This window comes from Myodes glareolus, chromosome 6, assembly GCF_982192425.1.
Source record: "Myodes glareolus chromosome 6, mMyoGla1.1, whole genome shotgun sequence".
NCBI lineage: Eukaryota > Metazoa > Chordata > Mammalia > Rodentia > Cricetidae > Myodes > Myodes glareolus.
In genome coordinates this window covers 25,702,047-25,717,547 of record NC_142031.1, presented here as the reverse complement: position 1 = coordinate 25,717,547, position 15,501 = coordinate 25,702,047, and the positions used below count along the sequence as shown (strand labels likewise).

Below are 15,501 nucleotides of genomic sequence, written 5' to 3'. Positions count from 1 at the left end.
CACGCGCGCGCACACACACACACACACACACACACACGCACAGGGAGGGAGAGAGGGAGGGAGGGAAAGTGATGGAAAGAGAGGGAGAGAAGAACTGAGACTTGATACTGAAGTTAGCTATTATTTCCAGGGTTGTTAGGGTCAGAGCCTAGGCCCCGGGAGCCCTAACAAGTCAGACTCGGCCACTTGGCCTCAGTAAGTTGTCAACCTTAGACAAGTTGTAGTCCGTTGCATAAATGGCCCATCATAGTCTGCCTCAGTTTCTCCTACAAGGGAATCTGACAAGTTGTAGGCATGGTGCAAACTCCCTTTCCAGAGGATAAACTCCTCTGGCTGACTTCATCCAACCTTTTCCTTTTTACAACATGATGTTCTTGGGGAAATGCCAATTTCTTGGGGACCATTGCTTCAACAGTCTTCTAGCCAAAGAGAAGGTCTCCAGAGTATCCTCAGGATGGTCACACTGTCACACTGGTGCCAACAGGCAGACCCAGTGTCTGGAATACTTCAGAATTGTTTACTGCCTTCCCCTCTAGTGCTCCTCATTTTCTTTGTTCTTTCCCCAAAGTTGGGAATATGCAGGCCAGAAATGAATCCTAGAGAAATTTGGAATATTAATTGCTCCTATTGAACATCTGCTACGTGCTGGTCTCCCCTCTACCCCACCCCCATTTCTGTGTCTGTCTATTTCTCTCTCCCTCCCTCCCCACTCTCGTGTGTGTGTGTGTGTGTGTGTGTGTGTGTGTGTGTGTGAGAGAGAGAGAGAGAGAGAGAGAGAGGAAGGGAGGGAGGGAGCAAGGGAGGAAGGGAGGGAGAGAACCCAGGGCCCTACGCATTCCAGGGAGCTGTATCTCTAGCCCCTTTAGCGTTTCCATCAGCTCATCAAATCAGAGATCAGGGTGGTGGTGAAGTCTCCTCTTCCATCTCGCACTAGGCTCTCCTCACCTGTGACGTTGTGGTGCTGTTTTATAGAAGAGGAAGTGGCTTTCTCATCAGAAAACAGATAAACAAAACCTGTGTGGGAGCTGGAACATTAAGCCTGATCATGTCCTTGACTTCAGGATGCAGTATTAGGCAGAAGCAGGCATTGACAGAGAGGCACCCGTGCATGCTTGTGAGGCTGCTCAGGCCTCGTGGGCTGTTTCCTTTTTTGGCATCTCTTAATTTGTTCACCTGGCAAGGACATGCTCCCTACCATGGGGATATGATGACAATTTCTTTTTAGTGTATGTGTTTGCACATGTGTAGGTATGTGTGAGAATGCTCAAGAGGCCCAGTGCTGATGTTGGAAACTATCCTTAATCGCTCTTCCACCTCATTTATTGAAACAGGATCACATAGTCAAATGTAGAGCTCACTGATATGGCTTCTCACGATAGCCAGCTTGCTTTGGAGAATTTGTCTTTGTCTTCCAAGGTTTGAATTACATGTGGCTGGCCACCCCACAAACACTAACATTTACTGGAATCTGGGAGTCCGAACATTGGTTTTCATGCTTGGGAGGCAAGCACTTTTAACTCCCGAGCCATCTCCACAGCTCCAGCAACACTGACTTATAACTTGGGTTCCCATACTTTATCTATTCTAAGACACACTTCCCTTCATTTAAATAATCTGAGAATTGGGATGTGTCTTCTAACCAAAGGTAATTTATAACCCAGGGTGTTTCCTCTTTTAGGCTGTGGTTTAGATGAACATGGTGGTGCTGATGGTTATTTTTAGAGCTTATCCTAATACCAGATTTAATACCTCCCCTACATCCCATCCCTACCTCCAACCCCCGCTTCGGAGACTAACTTCTGTGCCCGCCTGTGTGACTCACTCCTCCTGTGTCATCCTCTCAAACAGGAGGTGTCCTGAGAGCGAGGCTGACTGGATCACAGCATCTGCACTTGGTCCTCCTATCATGACCTCTCACTTCTTCCTTTTGTCAGTAGTTTTATGGCCTTTGGGGAAGTTATGATGAAAGATGAAAGATCATATTTTAAGATTTGTGACTTCAACTGATTGTTTATTCCCTTGAATCTGCTGTTAGGAGCTCAATCCCCCCCCCCATCACTATAAATGAGCTCAGTTGAATTAAAGTTTTTAAGCTAGGAGAGGGGTGGGCTAGCTCACTCACACTTAAGCTTTAAAGTCTCTAACCCAAGGTAGACTTGTTAGAGTAGAAATTGCCTGAGAGGTGGAAGGTTGAGATAATTGTGAACATCACATTCATTCCCAGAAGGGAAAGGTTGAGATAATTATGTGAATATCACACTCATACCCAGAAGTCACGTGGTTTCCTGATAACATTTTCTAGAAGCTATTTTCCCCCAGGGTTGCCTTAGGGAACTTGATTTTACCTTATCTGAAATTATAGTAAAGGGAAAGCAAAAGTATCTTGAGGGGCATTGAGATGACTGGGAAAATATCAGTGCCACAACCAGGAAGAGGACAAACAAGGACAGAGATCCTACACTTTAGTGTCCTAAAGGGACCCCACAGTCAGGCACTGGTGGCGCATGCCTTTAATCCCAGCACTCAGGAGGCAGAGCCAGACAGATCTTTGAGAGTTCGAGGTCAGCCTGGACTACAAGAGCTAGTTCCAGGACAGGCACCAAAGCAGCACAGAGAAATCCTGTCTCAAAAACAAAAACAAAAACAAAAAAAAGAAAAGAAAAAAAAGGGACCCTACAGTCAGTGCAGTGGGATGGAAGCTGAAGCCTAGATTTTACTGGCAATAGTCTCAGAGAAATAAAGGGAATTATATGAGAGTGTTGTAAGAGAAGGATGCCTGCTGAAACCAGCTCAGAAACTCTAATCAGTTGCTCTGAGGTCTGCCTTCCAATAGTGGGCTACCTCCATTGCCCAGACTGTTTCCTCTGGTCCTCTGCATCCTGCAAGGAAGACTATTATTGAGAAAGGATAAGGATGACACACCTGGATGCTTCGTAAGTGTTAGGCAGGTTGAAAACGAGAACAAATAATTTTGGTCACCGTTGTCAAGGATTTATTCAATGGCTGAATGGTCCCATTACTTTGCGGCTGTGACAACAGGGTACACCATGGTATGAGCCCACGATGAAGGAGACCGCCCACTTTATGGCTGGGTGTAAAAAAGAGGACAATCCTCTTTAAGAGCACACCCCCATGATCTTAAAACCTTTCACCTCTTAAAGGTGTTTATATAATTTTCCCTTGTGCCCAATTGGTGAAGACAAAACATCACCCATTGACACACCCTAATAAAAAAATAATTTACCTCATGTATTCATTTAATACTCATTTAGTGCTTATTTCTACCTCTGGTGGCCAAGGGTGTTTGCTGTGTCCATGGTAGAAGACATCCCAGGCGGCTGCTCCTGGGAACTCTTGGCTGGGAGCAGGAGGACACGAGGCAGGACCTCAGACAGCACTGTCACCTTAGACCAAACATAAGAATGTTGGGATGTTTGCACTCAGTCAGGCTGAATGTTTTGAAGGTGTACTTCACTGGGCTTTAGCACTCATGCCTGAATGCGAAGGACAGACAGGGTGACTGCCTCCTAGGGCCTGGTGGATGGCCAGACAGCAGAGGTGAGAAAGGATGATTCAGAGGGCATTGCCTCTGTAGTTATCTGCATAGTTCCCAAGGTAGCAGAGCTTTTCCCGGAAGGGATCCTGGGTAGAAAGTCAGACCCAGCCAGTCTGCGCGCTCCTCCCAGTCTCTGCAAACCCAGAGCTTCCTACATGCCCCTTTTTCCCCTCATAAACACATGGAAACCTCTTGGTTTGGGGCTCAGTAGCAGAGCTACCTGTCATGTGTGTTAAAAGCCCAGTGTTGAAGCCTCACTGTTGGCAATTGCATAGCTTCCATGCTGAGAACTGTTCTCTTTCACACCACTGAGGATGTAATGGCCCTCACCCTGAGATCTTTTGAGAGCAGGGATTGGGGATTCTGTTACTCACATTTCCAGCAGTGGGACAGGGTCTGGCACATGGCGGGTATTCTGTGAGAGGAGCTGTCTTTGAGTCCAGGACCAGCAGAGCCCAGAGCTACTTTAGTGACCCAGTAGGCACGATAGCATGTGTAGGTGATCTATGGCCACCTGCCACCCTGCAGCCCAGCTTGCCAAAGTGAATACCAGAGCTGCCTCCCTGACCCCTGCCTCCTAATGGCCACTTCTTCCTATGCTGGGGCCAGCTCAGTTCTGAGTCTGTTTGCCAGGAGCAGGAATCAGACCCTCCTTCCCAGACTGGATGCTTATGGATACAAAGCCTGGGCATTGGACTGGGGCCACTGGCTGATTACCATGTTCCTGTCACACCACCACCACCATTCTAGTTGGCCTGTGGCATCTGCTCACCTTCATTTGAGGCAGGGAGTGGTGTAGCAAAGAGACAACAAGTTGTCAATCAGATGTTTGAGAAACCCGTGCCCTGTTCTTGACCAGCTTCGAGCCCCAAAACTAGCCCCAAGGCCTCAGTTCCCTGCCTGGAAAACCAAAGTGCTGGCTCTTCCTTGTGCTGGGGAGAAGGCAGCAGCTGCTGAATTTCCCAGCTCTGTGCACTGAATGATGTCTGTCATTAAAATCTAAGTCAAGACCTCAGTTCTCATAAATGTGAACCCAAAGGTCCTGCACTCTGTCTCTAGAAGCACTGACCAAGGTCTGTTTCAGGTCAGGCCTGGCCTTCATTTCCAGGCCTTGAATCAAGACGACCAGTTGACTATGTGTCTGCACACACGTCTGTGTTTCACTGTGTTATATGCACCCTCATCTTCAATGAACAGAGCCTGACTATGGCTCCCTGGATGGCTGGGAGATATCTCTCTCCCCCAGGTATCTTGTTCTGGTATCAGTTCCAGTTCCTGCTCACCCCGGCCCCTGAAGCTCACAACCAGTCCAAATGCAGTGAGAAGACACAAAGTGAGTCTGCCCCATGGCTGTCATTCACAGCAATGGGTTGATGGGAGCTGTCATTTAGAGCAATGGGTGGATGGGAAACTTACCTACTAGCCTCTTAGGGGTGAAGTCCTAAGCCATAAGCTTTTAATGTTCTCCTGGGCCTCTCTAGAAAGAGCATGCATCAGGACCACCAGGAATCAGTACTTGGATGCTCCCACGGCAGGCAGCAGCAAAGAGCTTCTTCCAGCCAGCAGGGTTTCAGGAGACCAACATCAATTTTACCACCTTTTCCCTTCCTCCTCTTTTTCTTCTTTTTAAAGTCCTTTGGTCCTAAGTGACCACAGTGGTTATTATATGAGGCAGAACATGGAAGAATGTGGAATCATGTGGTGTGAGGCATGCTGATAAGTGTCCCCATGATCCTGCCTTTATCTGAACATGGCAGGCAGGGTGTGGCTGAGTCTCTTATTTAACTGCCCACATCTATTCTGTATAACAGCAGCAAGGCCGCGGCTGCTGCCTCTTCCACTTTTGGGAGTCAAGGATGGAGGATAGGTGAGTGTGGGTTCTGATGCCATGTGTGAGGCTTGCAGCAAGAGCCTGTGGCTGCCTTGCCTGTAACTGACCTGGAAGAGGGCAGGGCTGAGCTTTCAGGCATCTGAGCCTGTGGTAGAGGTGAGCAGCCGGGTGAGGGCAGCTCATGACTGTTTAGGTTCTGTGTGCCAAGCATATGATTGACTGTTCCGACCTGGAGACACCCCACTGAAGTGGCAGGAGACTGTCACCCACCTCTCATGGCACACAAAACTTAATCTTTGGATTTTAGCAATGTCTTGCTATGTGTGTTCTCCCTGTGTCTGTTTTGTTTTTTCCAGCCTCAGGGAGCCAGTGCACCCTCCAGGGACCTCTGGGATTTGCTCTTAGTGAGACAGGGAGGAAAATGCCCTTGGCAGTGACTTGCAGCACAGTTGTGACTCCACCCTCCTGGGGCCTGGAGCTGTGGAGGGCAAAGATCTTTCTGCAGCGGGAGGGGCATCCTGGGCTCCAGGGCTTCCTGTGCAGACAGCAAGGGTCCTATGGGAGACAAAACTGGGGTAAGGGGCTGTTGGAAAGTGAGAGGACTGTACGTTGTGACGTAGTGTGTGGTGTGGACATTACCTGCTTTTTGGACCCCTGGGGTCAGTGTGACATGTGAACTTGGGCTTTTTTGGCAGAATTAAGGAAATGCTATTATCAGTTCTGATGTCACACCTGAGACTTACATCAACTGCCTGTGGCTGGCCTTGCTCAGAGCTGACCTGGGATTCCAGGCAGCTGGGCCTGTGGCAGGGATGACCAGCAGGGGAAGGACAGCTCATGACTATTTAGGCCATGCGTACAAAGCATACGACTGACTGTTCTGGTCCAGAGACACCCACTGAAGTGGCAGGAAATCTGCTGGAGTCTGTTCCAGACTGGCCTGAGGGTCAGCCTCTGGGCTGTACGTCAAAAGAGCACAATGTTTCTAAGGTTGTGACTTAGTTCTCAGGGTACCTGTCGCCTTTCTCTGTAAGGACCTGTCTGGCTTCTGTCTTTCCACTGTGTGCTGTGAGCTCCCCTCAGGCCTTCCTTGTCCTTGGGGCCTGGAGGCCTGGATGAACCTGGTGATGCTTTGTTGAACTGACCCTGCTTCCCAGTGCGCCATTAGTCAAATGTTTGCTGAGTCACTTAGCATTTATCCAGCACTTACTTTACATCAGTCCTGTGCAACACCTAGAACAGAGAGACATCAAAAATACAACGCCTTCCACCCACCAGGAACTCTGGGCAATGGCTGCCGCTGTTGGGTGGTCAGATGAATGAAAGCAGTAAGTGACAGCTGGATTGGGCCGATTCCCCAGAAGGAAGACACTGGAGTCTCAGGAGGAGATAGAGGAGAAGATGTTCCCAGAAGGCCACTGTCCCCAAGGATTATGAGCGGCTTCAGAGCGTGATGGGAATGGAGGGTTTTGCAGGAGTGACTCCTCTGTGTCTGCTGGATGTCAGCAGCTTTCCCTTTAGATGGTCCACCTGTCCAGTCCTGACTCGCCCCATTCCTCCTTTGCATTCTAGGGTGAAGTTATTTCCAGTCCTAGGCTCCCCCACTTTCCTGGGGTGTGGTGTCTTTCAGGCTGTTTCTGTCTCTGGGGAGGGATCCTCAGATTCCTCCCCTTAGCACCTGTCACAGTTAGTGGAGCATTTGAGGAGGTCTTGGGCAGGAGTCCTTTCTCCTGGCACCCCACTCTGTTTCTCCCACTCCCAGAGCAACTGTAGTTGCTACCTCCTCTTCCTTCTCCCTCTCTTCCCTCTGCCTCTTCCTTCTCCTTTCTTACCTCTCCCCTTCCTCCTCTCCCAGTCTTTCTTGTCCCCTACTCCTTTTCTCCTTTCTTCTCTCTCCACTCTCCCTCCCCCTCTTTCTTCCTCTTCTCTTTAGATCTTCCTTCCTCCCTTCCTTCTTTCTTGTGTGCTTTGCCTCCTTCCTTTCTTCCCTTCTCCCTCAACCTGCACCCAGAAAATGGGGTCTTAAAGAAAGTTTTATTCCAGTTATAAAGGCAACAGGAGCCTTCTAACCTGTTCATAGCCATGCTTAGCTTTAAAACAATCATCTCCAGATCCTTTTTAAGTGGATCCTAGCATCTGTGGCTAAGTCAGGCGAAGAGCCTCAGTGGTGTTAAGTGTGGCATGGGGCTGATGTCTGCCCTTTTGTTTGCAGTTCCCACTTGGCTGTGTGACGTGTGACTGTGGCAGCCCTCCTAGTTGTGAAGACCCGGTACTGAAGACAGACATTGGACAGGCCTGGTTCAGCCCACTGGTAAGTGGTCGGTGGCTTTTGGAGGCCAGGGTGGAAGTTGACTGAGGGTGATGCCCTAGACACTCAAGTCTTTCCTCTGAACTCCCCTATCTGACTAGGAACTCCATAGAATATTGTCAGCTCCACACCAGGTCCCATCCCTCGTAGTGCAGAAGCCCTCTGCTGTATCCAGAGACACTAACTCTGGGGAAACAATGTCAGTCAGTGCCCCCTCCTCCTTTATCAGCTGCTCCTGATGGTGGGACATCCTTTCTCATGCTCCCATGAAAATCTGAGTGTCTGCAGTCTCCCACTGCCCACTTGGCACTCTTCTGCCCCAGCATACAGAGGGAGCTTAGTGCAAAGACGTGGATCATTTGTCTTTTAATGGGACCCAACCTGTAGGAGGAAGGGAGAACCAGGGGTAGAGAGAATGAAAACATGAATATGAGAATGTGCATGCATGTTTATGGTATGGAGCAGAAGCTCTTAACTTCTAATTGTGCCCCATGTCTATTCTTTCGGGGTGACCAGACTCTCCTGGGAGCTCTCTGAGAGCTCAGAGCACTCACCTTTTTTAAAGCACAAATTCTGGTTTCCTTGAAAGGAGCATGTGATGAGTAACAAAAAAATCTTTGGGACATTTAGCAAATTCCAGAGGAGTTTTGAATCTTGGGGCAGGAACTGGGGCAGCATCCCAGAAGCTTGCCTCCATCACGGCTGGCCCAGTGATCTCTGGGCTGATGCATCATTTTCCTTTCTATGTGCCCTGTGTTAATAGAGGTCAACACTGAATTGGCTTCTTGGACTGAAACACATCATTATGGTTACTCAGTGTGTACCTGCTTACAAATAAATCCCTGCCTTTCCTCAGGAAGGTCCTAATGAGAGATTACACCCCCTCAGAGACACCCAGAGGGACTAAAGACTTGATCACAATGGGCATGTGCCATGTCTTAAGTGTTCACATAACAAGCTTTACTATCCCTTAACTGATGCTCAGTGGTTAGGTGAACTGGCCAAAGACCACACAGCTTCTAAGTGACATTGCTGAGATTTGAACCCAGACGGTTTTGTTTCAGCATTGCTACCTTTACCCACTGAGCCATCTTCAGGTACCTGGTCACCACCAGCACTGTGGAAGGGGATTGCAGAAAAGGTGCCCCACTTTCACCGAATCCCAGTTCCCTGGGGGCAGAGTTAGAGCCATCCTCACGGGAGCACATCTGGATCCATGGGCTGAGCCCTGATCAGGGAAGATAGCCAGCGAGCCGCCAGCCGTGGCAGGGCAGCTGCTCTGCAGTGGAGATGAGAGGACCGGTGTCTTTCTGCTAGACAGAATGGATCAAAGTCAGGAGAGCTGTGCTGGGCCACAGCACCCCAAGCCCAGATAAGCGGGAAGCTTGATGTTTCTGGAACTGGTGGCCTAGAGTCCTAGGTGTGTTGGGGTATATGTAATTCACATGTCCATGATCATATCAGGGGTATCCATGGGGCAGAGGTGCTTGCTTCTACTTTGAAAGCACCCAAGGCTCAGGGCTTTGAAAGTGCTATGGAGATTGGTTTGCTACAGTGGTACCAGGTAGTGCAGTGGCAGCCGAGTGGGCAGAATTTCTGGATACAACCCAGAAAATCTGCTGCCCTATGCAAGTCTTCGGATGGGAAGTGTCCTCTGCACATGTTTTCCTGTTCTTTCTTCCCTGCAAGGCCCAGGGATGTGCTGGATGGGAGCAGAATGGAGGCACAGTGACTTCTAGGGCTGGATAGGCAGGAATTCCCTTATCCCAGGACATCCAGCTCCTCTATCCTTCCGTCTCTTCTACACGGATCTGCCTCCACCTTCCACAACCACGTATGGTCTGAGCTGGAAAAGAGACCAATGGTCATTCTGCTCTCCCCTCAATGAGAAATGGATAAAGTGAGGCAAAGAGGAAAAGAGACCCCTGTGCCCACACAGGTTTCAAGGGTCAGAGCTCTTCAAAGTACACATGTCGGGCTTTAGTCCAGACCTGCTCGCCAGAAATGGCCCCAGCCCCAGGACCCTCTCTCCATTTAAAGTATAAATGAGGCTCAGAACAGCTATGGACAGGCCCAGTACAAAGTCATAAATTTATTTAAAACACTGTGAGATTTTATTTATTTATTTATTTATTTATTTATTTATTTATTTGGTGTAACTCAGTTGTGATAGTCTCAAGTTTGAAGTTTGTAGATGACCGTGGCTTAGAAAAGGCCAAGGTGAGACAGTCCTGACTCAGGTGAGATGGACAAATCTGCCCAGACATCCCCAAGGACTCTGCGCTTGACTTGCACTCTACCAACTCTGTTTTAGAATTTTAAGATTTTTCTCTCCTCTCTCCCTTCCTTCTCCTCTCCATTCTTTCCTAATCCCAGTCCTTCATCCTAACCCTAGTCATTCATCCCCATCTCTTGTTACCAAACATCTGCCCAGTAGGAACAGTCAGATGGTACCCATTGCAGGGCTTTTTAAAAAACAGGGTCTTATGTATCCCAGGATGGACTTGAACTCTCTGTATATAAGTAATGATTACTTTGATGCCTGAGTCTCCTGTTTCCACCTTCTGAATACTGGGATTGTGTGTAGGTATGTGCCCCCATACCCTGATTATTTGTTTGTAGGAAAGGGGAAGAATCCACCTCCTGGAGCATGCTAGGCAAGAAATCTCCCAGCTGAGCTATATCCTGGTTTCTGGCAGTAGTGTTCTTTTGTGAATTTCTCGACCATAGCTTTTGAAGAGACCTACAAAAAATTATTTATATAATTTGTCCAAGATGCTGGGTGAAGAGCCCAGCCAGTGCCTAGATGTGCAAGGCAAGTGCTGTTCACTGTAAACCACACTCCCGCCCACTACAGTGAGGTCAGCCTTTTACTGAAGTGCCATGGGTACCACCACAGCTTCTGCCCTACTCTGTAAGGGCTCAACACAGAAGGATTCTGAAAGGTTTGCAGGCTATATTTCCACTCCACCCGGGAAGTCTCCTCTAACACACTCTGGTGTGACCAGTTCAGCTGGACGCCGATTTGCACAGCACCTGACAGTGCATTAGCAGCCCCTATGGGTCATCATCCCAGGAGGCAGCCTGCCTTCTCACCGGGAACTAGCCACAGGGCATGGTGATCACACCCTTTGCCTCTGAAACCAGCTGGCCACGAGGAGTACAGTCTGTGCTCACCCTGCCCCTCTTCTACAGGGTTCCAGGAGGAAGTTGAAGCCCTCGCAGGAACATGAGTGAGGACACAGTCCCCGAGGCGGCTTCGCCTCCACCCTCCCAAGGGCAGCACTACTTTGACCGGTTCTCTGAGGGTGACCCTGAATACCTGCGCCTTCGCAACCGTGCGGCTGACCTGCGGCAGGACTTCAACCTGATGGAGCAGAAGAAGAGGGTCACCATGATCCTGCAGAGCCCTGTGAGTGGGCAGGGCCTGGAGAGCTGGTTTCCCCAGTGGCTCCTCTTCCCTCATTCAGGGTCTTGCCAGCTTAGGCCTGCTGAACAAGATGGGCCTGGCCATGTGGGTGTTAGATTGCCTCCCTAACCACTGGCCAAGGACAAACTTGGGGGCATTCATAAACTCTGCTTCAGGGCGTGGCAGAGATAAGACCCTTGCCCCAGTTTCCTCTGCCACATCTGAGCTTCTGTTTCCAGTCCTCCTTTCCTGCAACAGGCAGCAGATAGGAATATGTAAACTGAAAGATGGGTCATCATAGGGCTGACCTAGAGTACCCTTGGCTGAGTAGCATAGAGTATCCTGCTCACTGTAGGGAGAGTAGAGTCTGAATGTCCAGCCAGGGTTGAGGAAGGGAGTTAAGAGAAAAAAATGGGATAGGAGCCAAGCTGACCTAGATGCCTCTGAGTCTAGAGACCTAGGTGGATGGGTGCCAGGCTGCAGGGCCCCAGAGCTCATTCCCCAGGCAGGCGATACACTGAAAGATGCATGGCTGAGGAGGTAAGAGTGCTACTGGCCTTGGGATGGGAAAGAAGAGCAGGAGAGTGGGGAGGATAGGACACAGGCTGGGAAGTCCAAGGAGGAAACTGACTTCTCCAGGGCCTTTTGGAACAGGGCATTCCATAGTCTGTGGGTAGTTTTCACCAGGAGCGCACAGACTGCTCGGAGGAATGGGAAGGAATGAGCCTAGGGTGTTTGTGACACTGTGTCAGGATCCTGGAGGAAGACATCAGGTTCTTAAAGACTTTGGCGTGTGGCAAGCCCCAGACATGCAGAGAGTCACCAGGAGGGGTGGCAGAGTAGAGCATCACTAGCCCTGGCTGGTGGGTGAGGCAGGATATGGGGATGCAGGAGCCTTGCTTCCTGGCCCCTGTTCAGAGAATCCTCAGTATCATACATTCTGTTCCTCCCATGGTTCCTCCTACCACCTGGCCAGCAGCTAAGAAGTTCCCAGTGTAGTGAACTGAACCTGAGCTTAGCATAGTCCATCACAGTGGAGGCACTGCAGAAATCCTCCAGTCCTACTCCATCTCCTCCTATCCAAGCACTAAGAATGCCGAGAAACTGAGATGTGTGAGGGGAGCCCTGGATGTGCTAAAGGGGAAGGAGGGTGATATACTTTCTCATTCAGTTAATTCTATCTAAAGTGAAGTCCTACCATGCCTGGTATGGCCTTGGCCATCACTCATATAGAAGGGAGCTGGAATCTGGATGACCCCCACAGAAAACGAGGGCTTAGATCCACCCCAAGAGCCTCCTTAATAACCTATACAGTAACGCTAGGGCCTAGTGAACTTGCTTCTGGGGAACCTTCGGGGTTCTTAGCCCTTACTGAGGAGCTGGAAGACCAGCTCCCTGGAGGCCTACAGGAGCTGTTCCCTTGTGAGAAACTACAGGACAGGAGTGGGCTAAGATCATCCCCTGTGAAGTGTTCAGGGACCAGCCCCCCAGGGGTTTCTGTGCTCTCAGCTTCTAGGGATCAGGATGGGTCCTCAGTCCTCCTGTGAGGAGCTGGGCACTAATCCCTAGGGATCTGTTGGGCCCACAGCCTCTTGTGAGGACCTGCTGGGCCCTCAGCTCTCCATGAGGACTGGGCTCCAACCCCTCTGCTTGCTGCAGTCTTTCAGGGAAGAGTTGGAAGGTCTCATCCAGGAACAGATGAAGAAAGGCAACAATTCCTCCAACATCTGGGCGCTACGACAGATCGCGGACTTCATGGCCAGCACCTCCCACGCAGTCTTCCCAGCTTCTTCCATGAGTATGTGGGTGTCCGGGTATCTGCCAGGAGTGGGGGAGGAGGGATGAGGTAGGGAATGGAGAAGGAAGCACCAGAAGCTGCTTGGTTGCTAGGCAATGGCCAAGCTGCCATTGCATTAGCAGGTCTGGGCAGAGAGATACTTGGCTCTACTTCTGACGTTCCTGTGAATTAAAGACCCACAGGAGAATCGTCTGTGATGCCAGGAATGGTAAGGGTAGAGGTGACTTCAGGGGATGAGAAGAGATGAGTGGAGCCAGGAGACCAGCCAGAATGGTGGCTATTGGGCAGTAGAGGAGGTACTATGGCTATGTGTGGGCTCCCTTCTTGGATTGTGCAGCTCTGCCCACAGCCTCGAAGCTGCCCTCACTCCATATGACTCAGATGTATAGGGTGATGGCTGGAGCTAAGGAAAACATTAGAGAAAGAGAAGCTAAAAGCCACTCGGCTGTGTTTTGAGAACTCCAAAATCACTGTTAGCAATATTTTGATGTATCTTTCCAACTTTTTCTTTTAATATAAATCTTATTGAAAGAAAGAATGCAATCATATTACACATATAATTTTAATGGCATATCAACTCAATTTTTGCATCATAAATATGGTTCTGTAATATTTTTTGTGGTTGCAAGCCATTGAGTTGATTGTTCCCTATTAGACTTTTAGATTGTGTTCAGCTTTTTGATATTATGAACTACACTGTGGTAAACATACTGGTAAATAAATTTGGTGCTATATGCACAACTATCTTTTAAAGATAAATTATAATGAGAAAGTGATGAAATAGCTGAGCTGTCTTCCAAAGACAAATTTTAAGAATTGCTAGAGGAATGAAAATATGTGTTTGAAGACATTATGCATAATGCAGATTGTGTCCCTTGGCCATCCTGGAGAAAGAGGTTGTACCAGCCTTGCTCTCAACAGAATGTGGTTGGCATTGCCCGTCCTCAACCTCATCTTGGACTGCTACCACTTCCTTTCTCCTGAGACAGGCTGTAACAAAAACTTCATCTGTAGTTTTTTTTAATTATAATAAAATGTTTATCTCATACCTTTCCAATTTTCCTATTACTATATCTTGTATAAGTTTTCAAATCTTTATAAATTAATGCTGCTTCCCTATGACATGTCAAATATATTAGATTTTTTTCTAGTTTCTCCTTTGCCTTTTAACTTCGATCACAGCATTTTTCATGTTGTGTAGAGTATTTTCTCACAGAGCAGAGCCCTCTGCTTTCCTTTCTGTCTTCTGCTCCTGGCCCCGCGCCTCGACAATAAGACAGAGGGCTGTAATTAGTCACCAATTATCTTAACCTCTTGTACAAATGTAGTCTATAAAGTAATTTTGGAGTTATTTTGTCAAGCTCTATTCTCCTATATCTTAAAATAATCCTTTGGTTATTTTGGTTGGGACTGATTTGGTAGAGGGATTGAAATTCTTAATTTTTATTTTAGAATATAGCCTCCATGGGGGAGATGTGTGTGGTTGGTTCTTAGAACACTGTACCTAGCATGTGGGAGGCAATTTAACAACATTTTCAAGAATTGAATTAGGGTCTTCAGAAACAAGGTATGTTTTCTGCTGGTTCTATAATATCTACCAGGAAATCTTACTAGTTATTTCTATACAATCTGTGTCTTAAGTCCATCAAGGAAATAATATATAACTTCATTGTCATAAATGACTTTTCAATTTTTTCTTGAGTACACATACATATTCTCCTGCTTTTAAAAGCATGTTATTTATTCATTGTGTGTGTGTGTGTGTGTGTGTGTGTGTGTACAAACATGTATTGTGTGAGTATTTATATGCTATAGCATGAGTATGGCGGTCAGAAGGCCACCTACAGGAGTTGATTCTCTCCCCCTACATTGTGAGGCCCTTGGTGGCAAGCATTTTTACCCATTGAACCATCTGACTGGCCTTGCATTTTGAATATAGACAATCAAATAATCTCCAAACATTGTCATTTTGCCTCCATCTACCAGAATTTTGCCCTTGGCCTTATTTTTTCTAGTTTTCTGGTTTTATCCTCTCAGGCTTTAGAATGGTATTTAATAATTTAGAGAATGGGCATCCTTGTCTCACATCTGACTTTACTGGAATTCTTTAACCACAAAGTTTGAGATCATTATTCTTTATCATGTTGAGAAAATGTCTTTTACTTCTAGCCCATCATAGAGCTTTCTCAGAAATAGAATTTGAGTTTTATAAAATGCATTTGGGGCATTGATTCCTCCCTCCTTCCCTTGAACAACTGTCACAATCAGTTATAGTGATAGATCTCTAAATATTGGGCTCTTTTGAAATACATGAAATAAATCATCCCTGATCTCTGGTGTGTGTGTGTGTGTGTGTGTGTGTGTGTGTGTGTGTATACAAGTTCCCATGTAAGCACACATGCCTGTGAAGACCAGAGTTTAACCTTAGGATTTGGTCTTCGGGAGTAGCTCACCACATCTTTGGGGCAGGGTCTCTCACTAGCCTAAGTCAGCTAGGCTAGCCGCTCTTCTCTGGTGCTCTTCCTCTCTCCACTCCCCAGAGCTGGGATTACACATGTGTCCCAACATACTTGCCTTTAAAAAAAAAAAAAGTGGGTTC

General features: G+C 48.0%; 1 protein-coding gene across 4 annotated transcripts in view; it reads left to right on the top strand.

Moving 5' to 3' along the window:
- Add2 (adducin 2) overlaps window positions 1–15,501 on the top strand; it is a 96,536-nt gene that overhangs the window by 45,981 nt on the left and 35,054 nt on the right. Inside the window, exons 1-4 of one of the 4 annotated variants that reach the window (XM_048416556.3) lie at window positions 5,349–5,423; window positions 7,600–7,698; window positions 10,891–11,107; window positions 12,764–12,902. In XM_048416556.3, the coding sequence (XP_048272513.2) occupies window positions 10,925–11,107; window positions 12,764–12,902 (322 nt within the window). In that variant the 5' untranslated portion in view covers window positions 5,349–5,423; window positions 7,600–7,698; window positions 10,891–10,924. Of the gene's footprint in view, window positions 1–5,348; window positions 5,424–5,941; window positions 5,963–6,785; window positions 6,961–7,599; window positions 7,699–10,890; window positions 11,108–12,763; window positions 12,903–15,501 lie in introns of those variants that run through there. The other 3 variants (XM_048416560.3, XM_087907063.1, XM_048416557.3) reach the window with 3 other exon arrangements.